The 17973-nt window shown below is 55.5% G+C and overlaps 1 protein-coding gene across 5 annotated transcripts in view; it reads right to left on the minus strand.

Moving 5' to 3' along the window:
- The window catches only part of Cacna1h (calcium voltage-gated channel subunit alpha1 H), a 57688-nt gene that overhangs the window by 11992 nt on the left and 27723 nt on the right, over nucleotides 1–17973 (minus strand). The window contains exons 1-13 of one of the 5 annotated variants that reach the window (XM_063268284.1): nucleotides 10938–16720; nucleotides 10726–10859; nucleotides 10457–10554; nucleotides 8675–8834; nucleotides 7027–7342; nucleotides 6793–6885; nucleotides 5074–5863; nucleotides 4354–4793; nucleotides 2136–2287; nucleotides 1382–1567; nucleotides 835–952; nucleotides 540–695; nucleotides 262–352 (exon numbers count right to left, since the gene is read on the minus strand). In XM_063268284.1, the coding sequence (XP_063124354.1) occupies nucleotides 262–352; nucleotides 540–695; nucleotides 835–952; nucleotides 1382–1567; nucleotides 2136–2287; nucleotides 4354–4793; nucleotides 5074–5863; nucleotides 6793–6885; nucleotides 7027–7342; nucleotides 8675–8834; nucleotides 10457–10554; nucleotides 10726–10859; nucleotides 10938–11030 (2827 nt within the window). In that variant the 5' untranslated portion in view covers nucleotides 11031–16720. 5 annotated transcript variants of the gene reach the window in all.

Below are 17973 nucleotides of genomic sequence, written 5' to 3' on the forward strand. Positions count from 1 at the left end.
CTCAGTCCACACCAGTGGTTCTCAATATCCCTAAGGCTGCAACCCTCTAAGGTAAGTTCCTCGTGTTGTGGTGACACCCCCTCCCCCCCCAAAAAAGCATAAAATCATTTCATTGCTACTTCGTAACTGCAATTTTGCCACTGTTATGAATCGTAGCGCAAGTATCTGATAGGCAGACTGTCTGGTATGTGACACACTCCCCACAAAGGGGTTGTATCCCATAGGCTGAGCAGCCCTGGTCTCCACCATCTAAGCACATACCTGTGGCTCGAAGATCTCTGAGCTTATCGAAATCTCCCTCTAGCTGGGTAGACGTCTTATCCTCGTCGGTGTCAGATCTGGTGGCGTCACCCTGCACCCAGGCAACACACGGTAAGTGTGGAGAGTCCCACAGCAGGACCCTCTGTCCCCAGCCCAAGTCCTGTGCTTAGGAGCACAGAGTGGATGTAAGGGCCTAGAGGTTGCTGCGTGAAGATGTGGGGGAGTCTGCCAAGGCAAAAACACCTCCATACCCAGACTCTATCCTCTTCACCCCTCACCTCTGCCTGGAAACCTTCCACCAGGATGGCTACCAGCAGGTTGAAGAGCACATAGTTCCCAAAGGTCATGAGGGCCACAAAGTAAAGGGCGGCCCAGGACGAAGTGGAGGCCATGCCGTTGTACAGAACCACGTTCCAGTCTTCCTGTGTCAAGATCTGCAAGGACAGGCGTTTGCAGGGCTCGAAATGGCTCTGGTCCCACAGGGAGACCCTGTGTACCTCCCTGGGGGATAGAGCCGGGGGTCTCTACAGTCCTTTGGCTCCTTGGAGCTTTAAGGGGCACCTGGGGCTGTACCTGAAACACGGTGACGATGGCCCACAGTAGGGAGTCGAAGTTCTTCCTGTCAGGGACGGTGTCTCCAGAGTCTGTCTTCAGGCTGAACTTACAGCCGAACAGGTGCATGCCCAGGATGCTGAGGGGGATGGGCACTGAGTGGGAGGGGCCCAGGACCTGCTCTGCCAGGGTCAGCTGCCAGCCCCTCTCACACGCACACACCCTGTGTTTTCAGTAAGGGCCAATCCTGAGGCTCAACAAGTTTTCTGTAGCTGAAAAGGCCTTGGCCATTAAAGGGGTGGACACAAAGGCCACCATTCTGCCTTTGGACAGGGATGGGGACAAACAGTCTCAGTGGCCTGTGAGATGCTCACTTTTCCACACTGTCCCCAAGGGTCGAGACGGGCACACACAAGGTGCTAAGCAACACCCACTAAAAGCCTGGCACCATCCCCGGGGCTTGCATTTGCGGACCTCACAGAGCAGAGAGCCACCCCCCCCCCCTTACACCCGAGGCCTTAGCATCAGTGTCAGTGCTGCCTGAGGGAGGAGCTTGGGCCCCACCCACCTGAAGATGAAGATGAACAGCATGAGGAGCATGCAGAAGGTGGCCACGTTGTCCATGGTCCTCATGAGCACCACGAGCTGGCGCCGCAGGGCCGGCAGGAAGCGCACCAGCTTCAGCACCCGCAGCAGCCTGAAGGTGCGCAGCACAGACAGGCCACCGTCTGCCTGCCCCACGATCTCCCAGACACTGTGGGTCGGGATGGTAGTGTGAGGGTCAGGATAGCCCATCCTGTGACCCCTGGGATCTTCTCTTCCTGCAGGCAGGATGGCCAGTCTGGGGGCCACCGTAGCCTCCGTTCAACACCAAAGCTGGCCCAGCGAGCAGCCCTGTCAGTCTCAGGGAGGCGCTGGCTCCCAGCCATCACTGACAGACAGTCTTCTACATGCCTGGCTCATCTGTATGTTCAAACCATCAGGCACAGGACCCTCCTCCTCCTCTGAAAGGAGCCAGAGGCCTAACCTCAAATGTTCCCATCATTCTGTGCTCCTTTTGCTATTGTAAATGCAGCCCCACCCCCACCCCAGGACCAGTATTACTCTGCTCATAAGCCAGCCCCCCCATATAGACATGGCTACCAACTGTACAACACAGACAAGGCTCCAAGGTGGGAGTTCAGGCCTGCTGGTCTGTTACATGTATGACCAGGGGCCTCAGGCTGTCGCCCTGCACACTATGAATTCCATCACTTTGCTCTCTTCGGTGCCTACCGAATGGGGCTCCCTGAGCCTCCGACCTGGGTGGGAAGGGGCCCTACCTTATGACGACAACAATGCCATCGAAGATGTTGTAGGGGTTCCGGATGTATCCCAGTGGGCCGCAGGCCAGCAGCTTCAGTAGCATCTCCAAGGCAAACATGCTGGTGAACACGATGTTGCTTATCTCCAGGGCGTTGGTCAGCTCCTCAGGCTATGGTCAGGAGAGGTGGTCAGGGCCCACCGTGGTTCCTCCCATTCGAGGGGCACAGAACCCAGGTACAAAAGCTAATTTACTGCCTCAAGATTGCCAGGAACTGATGGCTTCCCAGCACCTCAGTGAAGAGTGCCTACCAGGCTAGAAAGGGGATCTAGGGCCTGAGAACGTCTCGTCTAGACAGACAGCCGGCTTCTCCATGCTCTCCACTCAAACAGCCCCCCATCCTGACCTTTCGGGAATGACAGCTGTGTACAAGAGCTGCCAAGCTGCCCAAGATGCCCCTTCCTCTTCAGGCTCTGTAAATGCAGGCCAGGTCTGACTGACACTCTGTGCTGAGGCCTCAGGATGGGCTGTGGAGGCACATGGACAGCACTACAGTCTCACCTCCCCTTCCTCTCAAGAAGACCCCAGCAGCTCTCTTACTGTGAGTGTACGACCCTCCTCCACGTGTAGGTGTATGTGCATGTATGTCTGCCTATACCTGTAATGTTGTGACCTCCATGTGTGAATTCACACATACACGTCTGTAATGCTGGACAGTGTGGGCGTGTGTACTCTAGCACAATTTGAGCACAAACATGAACGTACATGTACTGGACACCTGATGTGTGGCAACACGCCCATATCGTCATACTCATGAGTTTACACGCACCTGCCTGACTGTGAAGTGTTTTTCAGGCTGGTAGGTGAATTGTGCTCGAGGTGCAAATGCGCGTGCACTGGCCTCCATGTAGATAGGTAGGTGTCGGCATATGCATGATGTGTGTGACTGTTCATGCATGTGTGCAGTGGAATCATGCACGTGCATTATACGTCCATGTGTATTACGTGAGCTAGATGTGGGTAGCATTTTCACATATGATGCACACAGGGGTTCAAGATGGAGCTGACCTATCCTCACCCACCTAGGTCTGCCTAAGGCCACAGTGGGTAGATTTTTTTTCCTACCTACTGTGAGGTAAGAAAAAGGAGAGGAAATGTTGTGGTTTGCCCTGAAGTTATCTGTATTTTGATGCTAATTCCACTGCCCCAAGGACAGCTGCCTTGCCTTGTCACTACTCAGAACTCAGGTGACTTCACCAGAGCCACCTCCCCATTGAATTTGTAAAGTACAGGTGAGGGGCAGGTACAGGATAGAAGGAGGCCTGTCATTGGAGGAGAAGGAAAGATGGGCGGGAGAGAAGTTTGAAGGAAGAGGAGGAGACTGGAGGAGGAGAGGGTGAGAAGCCATGGCAGGTGACGTTAAGATTCTGCTCTGTGTATTTACAGGTTGTTATCAATGTTCCTAAGGGATCGAAGGTACTGGGCTTTGTATGTTTAAGTGGGCAATTACATCTTACCAATTGGGTCAAAGATTATTGTGTTGTGTGTTCTTTTATGTGAGGGTTTGAGTGTAGGAAAGTGTGCGGCTGGGATGTGTTTCCGCCAAGATACCTAGCAGATATCTTGGGGCACCGCTGTGCAGACCTAAACGGGTAAAAGACAACTCTACTTTTTATTTACATATTTTTACAACAACAAGGAAAGGCCCCCAGGAATGCCTGTCACACCAGGCTTTGCCTTGTTTTCCCTAGTGTGGTGCTGAGGAAAGAAAAGGATGACCTACAGCATCCAGGCAGGTGTGGAATCCCAGGTAACCCTTGGTCCTCCTTGAAAACCAGCCGATGCTGCCGACCCCTTCTAGCCTCAGTTCCCCAAGGACATGAACGTTGAGGAGTCATAGGGAGCCCCTCCCGAGGGAGTCTGGGCAAAAGCTTGCCCCTTGGGATGAGGTAGCTGGGTGGAGGGGGTAGTCTGTGGTGATCTCAAGTCACCTGTCCCTCCCACAGGGGGAGAGTGGCTGAATTAGAGCCAAAATGGTATTGTGTGGATCATTCAGCAGAACCTAAAAATCCCAGATCAGATGGCTCCCTCAGAGACCTCAGGAAAGGGCTAGGAATTCCAGGCAGACACAGGGACCCTGAATTGTGCTTCTAAAACTGGTGTCATCATCCTGCAAGCCTGGCCCTGGTTTGCCCTGGGGGTCAGGGGAAGGAGGGCGTGTTTGCACACACACACACCTGTTCATGATACTCAACGCCCATGCTCAGAGTATTGACGAGGATGGCTGCCATGATGCCTCGGTTGAAGTACTTGCTGTCTACAATGCGACGTAGCTTGCCACTGAAGGATGCCCAGAGGTGGCCTATCCCTCCTGGTTGTGAGGCCTTCCGCAGTGGTGTCCGCCGCCGCTCATTGCTGTGGCCTGGTGTGCCCACTTCATGGGGCTGCTGCACAGGGTCCCGACAATCCCCATGCCGTACATCCTGGGTAAACTCATAGACTCCGTGGGCATCCGAGTCCCCGCTCTCTGAGCCACTGAATTCAAACTCGGGGTCCTCCAGGGCGCTGGCACAATATGGGCAGCTCTTCAGCTCACAGGTCAGCGTGCCAGCCTGGGGGCTGGGCAGGGGGCAAGGCACACTCAGGCCTGACAGGTGGCTAGAGGCTCGGCCTAGTCCTGTGAGGCAAAGGCATAAACAGTTGTGGCTAGGCCACTGCAGCAGTACCCAGGGCCCTGAGACTCTGGTCTCCATTTCCCCTCCAGCACAATCCCAATTCTAGTTTCTCCACATAGAAAGGGGCAGTGTTTCAGAGATAAATAGATACAAAGAAATGGCCTGACAGTTCCTCTTGGGGTCAGCCTGGAGCAATGGGATGAGGGCCCGGAATACTCAGGACCAAGGACCTGCCTTGCCTGGGTCCCCACTCTGCTCAACATGGCGGGGCTGGGTCCTCACCTTGTTCTCCCACCACATGCTGGATCTTCTCATAGGGTCTGGGGCTTCCCAGGCTCAGAGGGCTGTGTACTGCAGCCCCTGGGGCGCCAGCACCTCGTAGCCCCTTGGGTCGTGAGCTGGTGCCACCTTTGCTGTTGACTGTTCCTGAAGGTAGGATGGTGGGGTAGTTCATGGTACCCAAACCTGAGGCCAGCTTGAGGCTAGCAGCAGTGGCTATGGAGTGTGCCACTCGGGCTCGTTCCTGCGGCCCCTCCACGTGGCAGTCAGCATGGTAGATACTGTGCACAGACTCAGAGTCTGGTGGCCCATGGCCTGGGGATGGCGGCGAGGGTGGCGCACAGGCCCTGACCAACCTGTTGTCACCAGCACCTGGCTCTGGGCTGGGCCTGCGTGGGCCACCGTGGCTAAAGTGGTAATGGTGGTGATGGTGGTGGTGGTGGTGGTAGACCAGATGGTGCACTGAAGCTGTACGCCTGCCTGCCCGTCGTGGCCGCCGCCCAGGGCCTTGGCCATGCACGGTACTGCTGGGATCCACCTTCTTACGCCAGCGGCTCTGCCAGCGGGCATAAAGACGCAGGCTACGGCGTTTAACCTTCCGGAAGATGTGGCCTACATACTTGAGGAGCTCCTCGTAGCAGCTGCCGGGCTCTGAGAAGCTGGCCAGAGTGCTGTCGTTGGACAGATAGCGGGCCCGCTGTTCTCGCATCAGCTGGTTTTCCCTTTGCTTTGTCTCTGAGAACTGTGTGGCTATCACCACCAGGCACAGGTTGATCATGAAGAAGGAGCCCACCTGTGGCAGGGTGTGTGTGACTACCAGCACCTCCGCATCCAGCCCAGCCCGAACCTCTCTGGGGACTGGGGCCTAGTCACAATGCCACAGGCACTGATATTCTGGGAAGTGGCCTACTATAGGTACTTTGCAACTGTGTGATAATGGGTCAGGGACCTCCCCTTGGGGTCCTGCATGAATTCCTGATCCTTAGGTTTGTCCTCAACAAGCCCTCCACTGCAGCCACACTGTCCTTTGGCTTTCAGCGGGGCCTTCCCAGACAAGCTCTATGGCCAGTTCTGCCATTGCTGACTCCCCCCTTGTCCCTGCTGTGGGCTGTCTGAGACTACAACTGTATGACATCCCTTTCTTACCGGGGCCCTGCAGGCGGCTCCCTAAGCATCCAGGGATCTGGAAACGTCTGTTCGATGAACGGATAACGTCCTATCTGAGGACCATGGGATATTGGGGGGCAAGATAAAACTACATCTGAGACATGGATGCTTTGGGGGGCTGTGTGTGGGGTGAATGGTAATGGGGAGTCATGGGCCAAAGAAGTGTGCGGTGATGGATGTTTGAGAGACTCCCAGAGATCCGTGTTCACTACAGGGGGCTTTGCTAGGAGATCCCATGTTTGTTGTGGGAATGCTATGCTAGAGGTACAGTGGGGGACGTGGGGGGGCTGGGACTGACTGTTCTGAAGATTCTGAGCCTTGGGCCTAGGGGCCATATAGGTCTCCTCCCATCCTGAGTTCTTCCTTCAACCATAGGCTGAGCAGAAAAGCCCCCTGCCTGCCCACCCACCGAAGCCCATCCCGCAGCTGCCTCTGTACTACTGACAGCACTCTAGGAGGTCCAGAATGTATGAACGTCAAGGGGGAAGGGGCGGGATATGGCTTCCTCTCCCATCAAATTCGGGATGCCCACCAGCCGGTCACACCCACACTCACAATGATGAGGAGGATGAAGTAGATGAAGTTGTAGAACGAGTGGGCATCCATGACGTAGTACATGATGTCCACCCAGCCCTCCAGTGTGATGACCTGGGGAGGCAGGCAGCTGGACATGGGCCCACATTCTCCGGCCCCCAAGGACAGCAGTGCGTGTCCTACCCCAGTATGGGCACTTTCCTCGGGGTGCCATCACACACCCCCAGGTAACCCCAGGCTATCCCTACAGTATACCTGGAAGATGGCAATCCAAGCGTAGCCAATGTTGTCGAAGTTGATGGCACCGTTGTGAGGGTTGAATTCCCCCGAGCGGCACACGTTGTAATACTGGTTCCAGTTGATACAGGCGTTGCGGCCAGCACCCCCATCCTCAGCCTGTGGCTGCCCATAGGCCTCCCAGCCGAGTGTGCACTGCACTCGAAGCTCACGGCGGCTGGGGATGTGCGAGCACTTCTGCATGCCGTTGTCACGGCGGGAGGAGCAGATGAAAGGGTTCTCCTCACCCTCCTCCGTCTGGTAGTATGGCCGCAAGAAGGTCAGGTTGTTGTTCCTGGGTTACAGAAGGGCCAGGGCATCGCTAGGGGTTCCTGGGCAAACATCACTCCCCTCCCCCATCTACTCATCCAGTCTCACTCAGGACTGCTGAGCCTAAATCCCACATGCCCATCAACCAACTCCCTCTACTCCTCAACTGGGCCCTAGACTTGAAGATGAGGGAAAGGGTACTGGGTAGACAATGTGATTCCCAGCTGGAGTCTTACCATGGCAGTGGTGACTGACAAGCCACGCCTGAAGCATCTCAAGGCCTCTGGACCAACCACCATCAGTCCCTTCCCATGGTGCCCACAACATCCCACCTGACAATGAGTCCTTCCAAGTGGGGCTGGCAGCATAGCCAAGCAGGGTGTCTCCAACAGTTCCCTGCAGTCTCCTCATGAATGCCCCCCCCCATCTTCCTCTTTTTCAGTCCCTATACTCCTATCCACGAGCCTCTAAGAAGCTCTGAGACCCAACGACACAGAGAGCAGCAGGCACCTTGGCCTATAAGGTGTCTAGAGGCTTCGTGCACAAGTAACTGACTGGAGCTGGAAGGGGGCAGACAGTTCACTAGCAGTGCCTAGCAGAGAGCAGAGTGCCTCACAGAGCCATGCACGGTCACTTTCCAGGGATGCCCTAGCAGGTCAGCCTTGGGTCATGCATCTTCTAATGCTGTAGACTAGGGTCCAGGATGAAGGGGCTGGGCACACGTTCATCCCCGTGTAGCAAATGCCATGTTGGCACAGGGTGTCTACACTGAGGAAGCTCTTTAGTCAGGCAGATGCTGAAAAGCAAGGCCAGAGGGCAGCAGCCACCGGGGATACTGTGCCAGGAACGGGTAGGCGGAGAAGCACAGCTGCCTCCCTCAGGCAGGACCTCTGAGACTAAGGACACCTGGTGTCAAACCCTCACATTCACTCAGAGTAAAAACTTCTGAGAGAAAATAGCCTCCACCCAGGCTCTCCTAGAGCCTGCCCCTGAACCACCATGCGTACCTATGTATTCACCCCCACCTGGATCCTGTCTCTGGGGGCTGTACTTGCACCTATGGCCTGTCCTCGGACCTCAGCACAAGCTAGGACCCAGGTTCACTGTATGGGTATCCAAGGAGAGCACGTGTGTGTGTGTGTGTGTGTGTGTGTGTGTGTGTGTGTGTGTGTCCGTCCAGGTAAGGTAGAAGAACAGCCTTAGAGGGAGGATCCCTTTGGGGGGCGGGACCTACAGAAGGGGAAAAGCATCGCCCTGACGGTGAAGCCTGAAGGGCGGGATATCAAGAGAGAATATTCTGGGGCCATGGCTGGCTAGAGCGGGTAGAGCTGTACACCAGAGGTGGGGCCCTGCACACCTGACGAAGGCGCTGTCCAGGAAGCATCGGTTCCGAAGCAGGCCAGCCCAGAGCTGGACCCCAACAATGCCGAAGATGAAGAAGACGAAGAAGCAGAGGAGGAGGACATTCCCAAGCATGGGCAGCGTGTCCAGCAGCAGAGTGACCAGGATCCGCATACCTGAGGGGGCGGGGCCAGTGCTCAGCATCCTAGGGGCGCCTCCTCTTAAGCCCAGCCCACTACTCACAAATCACCACTATCAAGGCCATCTGTGGGCAGAGGCCAGGGCCGGGCAAGGCCTGATGGACTCCCACAGGCTGCAGCCCCAAACGGCCAGGGCAAACCTGTCCATCCCATCAGGCAACATCTCCAAGGCCCCAGTGGACCAGTCAAAAGGCCAGTGCAGGTTCTGTGGTGACCCTGGCACACTGGGCTCTGGGGTTCTGCTGTGGGGATGGGCTTTCTTATTCCCAGTGCAAGAGAGGGCCTGCATCAGGGCCCAGGGAAGGTATGAACCAGTGCAATATCTCAGAGAAACTCTGAAGACCCTTTTGCTGGGTGGTGCATGAACTTGAACAAATCTAGAAGTGGCCTGAGGTTCCCTGTCCTCATCCTGGGTCTGCCCCTTCTCAGACATCAAAAGAACACAGAGCACAAAATCTGTACTGGGTGAACTGAGGCTGTGGGCAGAGCACTGGGCCACACAACTAGGGCCCTCCGGTCACAGGCTTCTAGTCCAAGCTTCTAGAGGCACTAACATTTCAGCCAGGGAGAAATTGTCTCATGGGGCAGACAGAACCAACCAGGTCATGTGATCATGCAACCCCCAGGTCATGTGATCTAGGGGTCAGGGTAGACCTGAGGGTGCTGGGGTTGCTGTGAGGAACATTTCGTCTTGGCTAAGACAGAATTCCAGAGTCACCTGGACACTTAACCCCAAGAGCAAACCCTTTGGATGGGTGCAGGCCTAGGTTTCATCTCTGCTCCAGCACACAGGTTAACCAGGTGGAGGATTCACGGGGTTTGCTGTGTAGGCGGAACACAGAGGGTGCTAGGTAGAGCCCTCCTAACTGTACATGTGCCTCCTTCACCTAACACCCATTGATGTCCTTGGAAAATATATCCTGCACCCCAGTGTTTCAGAGGGAGCCTGGGGTTCATAAGAGGTTTGGTAACTTGCCCAGTGTCACAGAGCATTTGACCCCTATCTGATCTCAGATGCCAAGGCCAGGCCGGTCAATGGGTGGCTGAGTGTTGAGGCCAAAAGGTCCAGATCAGGCAGCTGAAAAGGGGTGTGTAATGCCCAGGTAGATCCAGGAACCACACCTGTTCATGCATACGCGCACACCTTGTACAGCTCCATGGGTGGTGCACCTTCCACCTCCAACCTGAACATCTGAATTCAGCTACTGAGAGAAAGACGCCGAACTATCCACATGTGAAGGCAGATGCCAGCACTGGGACAGGCCACGCCCCAAGCACAGCCACGTGACTTCCTGCAAGCTCTCCCTCCATGTGTAGTGGGAGCATGCAGTGTGTTTCTTTCCCTCTTGTTCCAGAAGCCCTGAACTCACTTTCCTTGTATGGATGGACAGTGGGCTGCAGAGTGTCCCTGAAAGCCCAGACTCTCACACGCACCTCCACCTGCCTGAGGCCCTCACTAGACACTGAAGTAACTGGGAACCTTCTCAGCCCCCAGGCTCACCCCAAACTGGTACAGCCAAGTCTGCTGGTGTCTGGGTACATGGCGGGGCCAGCAGAATACAGGCTGAACTCTTATCCAGGGCGGGAGAGACACTTACTGGGGACTCGGTTGATGGCGCGGAGGGGCCGCAGCACACGCACGGTTCGGATGGCAGAGAGGCTCACGTTGTGTCCGTCCAGAGAGTACTCCATCATGCTGGGGGAGCAGGGGTGCTCAGGGAGGGGTCCCCATCTCCTATCACCGCCACCCGCCGCCCCATGGGGGCCATCAACGTGTGCATCCTGTCAAACCTGAGCCTCTCTCAGGTCTCAGCCCTGAGGCTGAGGTTCCAGGGTTTCCCAAGCATGTTGAGATGAGGCTTCGTACCCCGCCATGACAATGAAGAAGTCCAGCCTGTTCCAGGTGTCACCCAGGTAGCATTTTTGCCCAAACAGCCCCAAAGCCACCATCTTGATCACCATCTCCACGGCGAAGAAGGCAAAGATGAAGTCGTCGAAGGCCTGAGGGAAAGGGGGTCAGATGAGGCGGGAGGGCACACCTGGTGCCTCCTGGTTCTCCTCACAGTCCTCGACACCTACCTCCAAGATGCTGCAACGTTCGGAGCGGCACTCAACATCCTCACAGGGCCTGAACATGCCCAGTGTCACGCAGTTCAGCATGATGACCAGCATGCTGATGTGCTCGAACCACCTGCGGGCTGTGTGTTAAGGGCCGTGCAGTAGACAGTCCCTGCTCTGCCTGCCCCCAGGAGAGCTCCCGCTCACACAAGTGCAGTCAGTGAATGGGGTGGACCCTCTCCCAAGCCTGGGGGCAAGGTTTCAGCCCCAAGTCCACGGTGCAGGCAACGACACCAGAATATGACCACCAGGTGGCGCCACGGCACCACGCTGGCCCCTCTGGCTCTCCAGAGTCCCGAGTTCTCCCTGGAAGGATAATCACTGTTCTCTTGACCCCGCTTCCTTCTGAGATGGCCCTGGAAATATCTCCACGAGCTAGCAGTGTCACATGTGGGGGCCCAGGTGAGGACGTCAAACACACTGGAGCCTGGTAGCCTCAGTGAGGGGCAAACTCTGTATACAGGGCATGAAAGAAAGGCCCAAGCTTAGCTGGAAGGACCCAGGAGCTTAAGAACATGTGTGGTAGGGAGAAATGAAACCTCCCGAAGGTGACCTTGAACAGGTCATGTGCCTCTGAGTCTGCACGGATTTCCGATCCACGAAGTGCCCTTGAGAACAGTAGCACAGAGCCCCACCCAGCATGTGTCCACCCCATCAGCAGCACTATCAGCTCAGCCTGTGAACATCGGCTGGTGTTGGTGTGGTTGGTGGTCACCATCCACGGAACCTGTCAGAGGTCTAGGGATAGAAGAAGCTGGGAGGCATCGGTATGAAGGGCAGGGCTGTACTATCCCATCCATGGGGCTACCTGGGAGCAGGGGAAGAAGGGGAGGGCTAGGCCACTTTCTGAATGCCCTTCTTGCAGTCCTGACCCTGACCCCTCTCATACCCACGGAGCTGGGCCCCGTAGCCCACATAGGCGGTGTGCTCAGTGGTGCCAAGCCACTGAGGTAATTACAGGCTCCTGCCGAGAGCGTCATAATTACACTTAATGGGTTCAGCAGTAACAAGCGCCTTTGCCACAATGGGGCTGTGGAAAACAAAAATCAGCCTCCTGCTAGTGCAGCACTGGCCTGCCTCTGACAGGCAGCGCGGCTCCCAGGCCGAGACTGTCGAGATCTCACCCCTGGTACTTGTCCACACAACTGGCTTGAGAGCCTGTAGCCCCGAGTGGCTTCTGCACACCCGACGCCAGGCAATTCCCGGCTTTGCCGAGCTCATTCCCACCACTCCGTGCTATTCTCCATGTGGACAGACAAGAGATGACAAAGGGGTGGGCATTCTAGGGTGGCCTTACTGTGGTTCTGGTGTGCACTGTCATGTGGGTCAGTGGTAGACTTTAATTACCAAGTTGAGGGGGTCTTGCTTACCTGGGTGAGATGGGAGCGGGCTTGGGGAAGAAACACAAAGCCGGAGTGGGGGGTGGGGGACAGGATCCCTCTGTTTCACTGGGCAAGGGAGGTCAGGTCACCAGTAGGGCATACCAAACTAACATGAATGGCTCCCAAGCGTAACTGGACTCTGAGTCTACCAGATGTCATGTCCTTCCTCGCCTGTCTGCCAGTGGAGGGGGTAAGTGTCCCTCTCTTGACAGTACAAGGCCTTACTACCCTGACCACTCTGAGCTCTGCCTGCCCTATTTCTGGAAGAGGCCATCAAGTGGAGATAGGCTTCCTAGCTCATCCTGGTTACCCCGCCTACTCAGACGCCCAGGACTGCAGCCTGCTTCTGGACTTCTTTGCCCACCATTTAGTTGCTCTCAGGCTTGGGCCACATATACCCACTCACAGACTCTGATAAAGGGGCTACAGTCTCCTGAAGCTGGCTTGCCTGGACTCTCTAGAACCTTAGGTTGACTGTGGAATTCCAGGCCCCAGCTGTTACCTTCACATACAGCTCCCACCAAGACGGATACCTTCTTGGTTGGGGTACCTTCCCTGAGTGATTGCTGCTTCTGGACAAGAGGCAGCCAAGGGCATCTTTAGAGCAGGGGAAACATGCAGGAGGCCTACCAGGACCCCCCCCAAAAAAAAAACTAGTAGGGAAATAGATCAGGCCAGGGTCCAGGGCTGGTCTCTCCCAGGCACAGATCTGCCTAAGTGGGAAATTTCAGCTTCCTACAAGAGCAAGGATATACCTCACGTGTCAGGCTGCCCCCGGTCATGTTCTGTGGGCTGCTAAGGACAGGCGGCACCAAGTGGTCATAACACGTGGAGCCGGGTGACTTCTAGAGGCTTAATTACAACAGATAGATTTTCTGGGTTTAATTAAAATTCCTGCAGGCTTTGAACTGACGTCTACAAATTAGAATCAATTTGCATGGGGGTTAGAGGAAACCAAACAGATATGTGGGCAGGAGGTGGTGCTGGTGCAGTCCAGGGCCTGAACCCAGCCAAGTGGGCTAATCTGGTCCCTCCTTTCGGGAGTCTCTCACTCAGACAGCAAAGGCCCACCCCGCTCTGAGGCTTAGCAAGCAGCAAAGGTCCGAGAAGCAAGGGGAGTGACTGAACAGGAGGTCCCAGAAGATCCCCCTGGAGGGCAGAGAGCCCTGTGGCTAGAGACCATCAAACACACACGGTAGCTACCTTGTTGGGGCCCCACTTCAAGCTCCAAGCATCCCCACCATTTGCCTGGCCACCTCTCCAAGTCTGCTCACTTTGGAGGGGCTCAAGTGCCTTCCCACTCTGCCCCACACCATGGGGCCAGAATCGCAGTCAGCACCCAGCAAAGGGAAGGCCCTGCCATGGAGATGTCAAAACATTAGGTAAAGAAGCCTCTAGGATCTCTGGGGTATCTGCTATGGACGCGGCTACCCCACGGCAAGGTCCCTTCTCCTTCTCACCTGTACAGGAAACCCCACACTGGGCCCATGACCAGAGTCCACAGAAGGGTCTTCAGGTCACAGCTATGTGGTCTCTAATGCACCACAAATAAAAACCCCCTCAATGCAGCCTTCCCTGAACCTGCAGATGAGGCCGCAGAACCGAAGGCATTGGCGGTCGCTGTCCGTGGTGCTGAAGCAGCCGTCCCACCTGGGGCCTGCTCAGGGTGGGCAGGAGGTGGGGCTGGGGAAAGGGTGCAAACCAGGGAGTAGGGTCCCTCATTAGAGCAGAGTAGCTCTTCTGAATGCACATGTTGGGCCTGCCTTTCTTCACTCAAAGGGAACCAGGGGGAAGAGACGCATGCCGAGACAGCTTGTCATTTGCCACGGTCCCTTGTCCTAGCAGAGGTGAAGCTACAGGACCCTGCTGGTTGGGTGGCCACTGTCACTTCTGCGAAGTCTCTCAGGGAAGAGTCTCTTGCTGCTTGTTTGGTTAACTTAACAAGCTGTTGGCTCCCATGGGTGATAGTCCCAGCTGAGTCGCTAGATGGAATACAATTCCTCATTGTGGAACTACGTGGTGCAGGATGGTATGGCCCAGTGTGGCCCAGTACCCTCAGACCCCAGCCTTTATGAACACCCAGCTTGACACGGCCCGCATGTTGGCTTACAGTCCTCACCCAATCCTACTGACTCGTGTCTGAGGGACATGATCTGCCCTGATTCGACTATGACTGCCCCTCTTTGGGTCTCAGTTTCTCCATCTGTCACAACACTTATTGGATTTACGAAGACCCTTCTGGGATAGCAACAGCAGGGCCTTAAGTCCTCCTGACATGTGCTCAGCTCCCGGGCAGGGTTTCTGAGTATCACCTGCAACAGGGTCAACCTGCACAAGAGGGACCAGGGAAGGGTGCCATCAGAAAAGCAAGGTGGCGGGAGCAGTGAGCTTTGCAGTCCCTAACCCAGTGAGACAGCCCCACACTCTCATTCCAATAGGTAGTGTGGCCACGCTAGCTGGGGTGAGGGGTGGGGAGTCTTCATGTGTGGCTGCTTCTTGGCCTCCATTGTCAGGGTAGCCCCCAATCAAGACGAGGGTTTCAACAAGGCCTCCCTGCTAGGCCATACTTGAGACCAGAGGATTAGCATTTGAGCTGCTCCAGCCCCGCCTGCCTGCCCCCAGAGCAATCTGCACAGCCAGCTAAGCTCCATTAGGCCAGATCCAGAACAGCTTGGTTTGCGTGCTTGCGTGTGAGAGGATGGGCAGGAGGGATGGAAGGCTGGAGGGCCACTATAGGAAAAGAGGTCAGACAGCCGGCACCGTGCTCAAGGTCCCATGCCTCCCGCCTTCCCTCTGCAGGGACCCTGGTCTTACAGAGCCCCCCTTGTCCTTGGGGTCTGGAGCGTCCTTCTCTGTCACTCTGCAGTGTGAAGCTCACAGACGGTCTTCACTGCAGCCTTGGCGGGCACTGTGTTCTCAGGAGCACTCAACCTTACTTTCCGATTTGTTTGAGAAGAAAGGGGCATGTTTATTCATGGTGAAGGACTGTCCTGAGTAGGTCAGCCCAGCCTGGTGAGGAGTGAGTCTGTCAAGGAGTCTTTGTATGCTTCACAGCAGCTGTCTGTCTCTGCTGACAGAGTAACAGCTTCCGGTCCTGCATCAGATAACCCTCCTGGGCAGGTAGCTGCAGTGCCCTGTACTCAGTGGACATTAAAATAATTTCTGCCCTAGAAACAGTTCGACTCCCCCCAGCATGGCCTTCTTGGCCTGACTCTCTAGGACAATGGGGCCTGGATGAGCTACTCACCCACAAGTCTATACAACCGTGGTGGTCAGGGAGGCCCAAGGGCTTCTAGCCCAAGCACAAGGCTCCCTGTGTTGCAAAGAATCCAAAATGGCAGAACTTTCTAGGTGAGGGCACGTGGCTTACCACACACATGGCATGTAGCCTGGGCACTGTCGTTTTAAAAAAAATGTCACTGGGGCTGGAGAGATGGCTCAGTGGTTAAGAGCACTGACTGCTCTTCCAGAGGTCCTGAGTTCAATTCCCAGCAACCACATGGTGGCTCACAACCATCTGTAAAGAGATCCGATGCCCTCTTCTGGTGTGTCTGAAGACAGCTACAGTGTACTCATATATAATAAATTAATAAATCTTTTTAAAAAATGTCACTGATTTATAAATTAGGACACAGTGACACGAGGGGAGCAGAAAAGGGGGCAAGAGCAAGTTATGGAAGGCACATGGTCTCATCTATGGGCAATGTCACAACGCAGCTACAAAACTGTCCCTCTAGGATGCACATTCCCTGCGTGAGCATAAAGCCAAGGACAATCGGGGCCATCATGCATCCATGGGCACTGGGGAAGGTACAAGGTCGGAGACAGAGGGATGGGACAGTCACTCAGTCTTAGCTCCCTTCACCCAACATTATCACATCTTTGGATTTTTTTTGGGGGGGGGGTACTGCTTCTACCTGTGTTAGTGCTATGCCTTCAACGAGGAGTGCTGGGCTCCTGAAGTGGAAGGGCCCAGCAACCTCCAGTTGGCAGATAGCAAGGAGATGTCACCTAGGCCTCCAGGGACCAGCTCATTTACTGTCAGAACAAAGAGATAATAAGAAAAAGGGTACAGGGGCACTTCAGCCCTGGGCTGCCAGTCCTGTGAACCTGACCAACTCTTCCCATAGTTGGATAGAGTGAGGGGCTCCATGCTTAGTGGCCTTCATGGCCCCTCATTATCTGTGCCTCTGGCAGACCTTCTGATCCTGGAGAACTGAGAGCCTGGAAGGGTCTGGGACAGGTCCCCAAGACAAAAGGCCCCTCTCACCAGGGGAGGGAGCAGATGTGGGAAGGCCAGGGACATGGCTATGTTCTGAGGAAGTCAGTATTCCACCAGTCCCAGCCAGCACTGTCTTTGCAGCCAGCGGAGCCCGAGACCAGGCACAGCCCAGGTGGTTGGCTCCTGTGGGCTGGATGTGATTGTATAGGTCCCTCAGCCTATACAATACGGATGGACTGGGTTAACTAGCTCACACTATGGCAGTGGGCATGTCTGGGGCAAGGTGTCTGAAGATCTCAGGACTCTCCGAAGGAAGACAGAAACCACCCAGTAGGGGCTGACACGCTCTACACCAATGTCCATGCACAATGCACTGTGCACGTTACCCTGCCGAGGTCTCCAAGTCTGGGGTCTCATGCCCCCAATCTTTCCCTTTCCTTATCCTCCAGGGCTGAAGTGCCCCTGTACCCTTTTTCTTATTATCTCTTTGTTCTGACAGTAAATGAGCTGGATATCCTTGGTCCCTCAACCCCAGGGACTAGCCTTTAGCATGGCTCACTCCTCAAACTCTTAGGTTCCACCCTCAATCCCAAATAACTGGGCCTCCACAGTGCCATTTCTCACAGTCCATTGTGACCCAGAAACATCCCTCTGAGAGGCCTCAGGTCTGTCCTTGCTCCCGCTATGACACCACCCTGCCCCTGTGCTGCCCCTAAGAAGAAGCATTAGCCTGGCACCCTCTCATGGCTTCCTAGTGCCCTGGATACAGTCCAAACTGTGCGGCCCTGTGCAGCCTGGCCCTGGGAAAGTAATTGCCCTGACTGCTCCAGGGATCCAGTCCCCTGCCACTCCCTGTGACGACCCCTCCAGCCTGTAAGTGGCTCTCTCTCAGTGTCCCTGTAAGTTGTAACGAATGGAGCCTGAGTGAGTGATTTCGGGAACCTTTACTGATGTGCAGAGTCCTTCAGCCATACACCCGGCAAGCTCAGTACAGGTGTCTCTGGTGTCACCTTCATCAGAAGGCTCTGGGAAGACGCTCTGAAGGGCAGGTAGGCCACCCTTCACTAAGTAGAACGTGAGGGGATGCTAGCTAGCTAGCTGCAGGGGCTAAATGGGCTTTGCTACCCTTACATGCTCCTCTATGACAAGGTAAGCCACACCTTGGGTGGGCTCCCTCCAGATGGGTAGGACGGAGGGAGCACTGTGGCTGAGGTCAACTGCGACCCTGGAAGGAACCCCAAAGCTGGCCGCAGCGTTGGAGCCTGCTGCCCCTTTCCCTGGGGATGCCTGAAACGCGCAGGGGGTTTGCAGATTACCCGGTACGGCCATATCCTCCAGTCTGAGATTGCTACCCATGACCTACTGCAAACAAAGCCAGCCCCCAGCCCTCTGG

This window comes from Rattus norvegicus, chromosome 10 (genome assembly GCF_036323735.1).
Source record: "Rattus norvegicus strain BN/NHsdMcwi chromosome 10, GRCr8, whole genome shotgun sequence".
In the NCBI taxonomy this organism is placed as follows: Eukaryota; Metazoa; Chordata; class Mammalia; order Rodentia; family Muridae; genus Rattus; species Rattus norvegicus.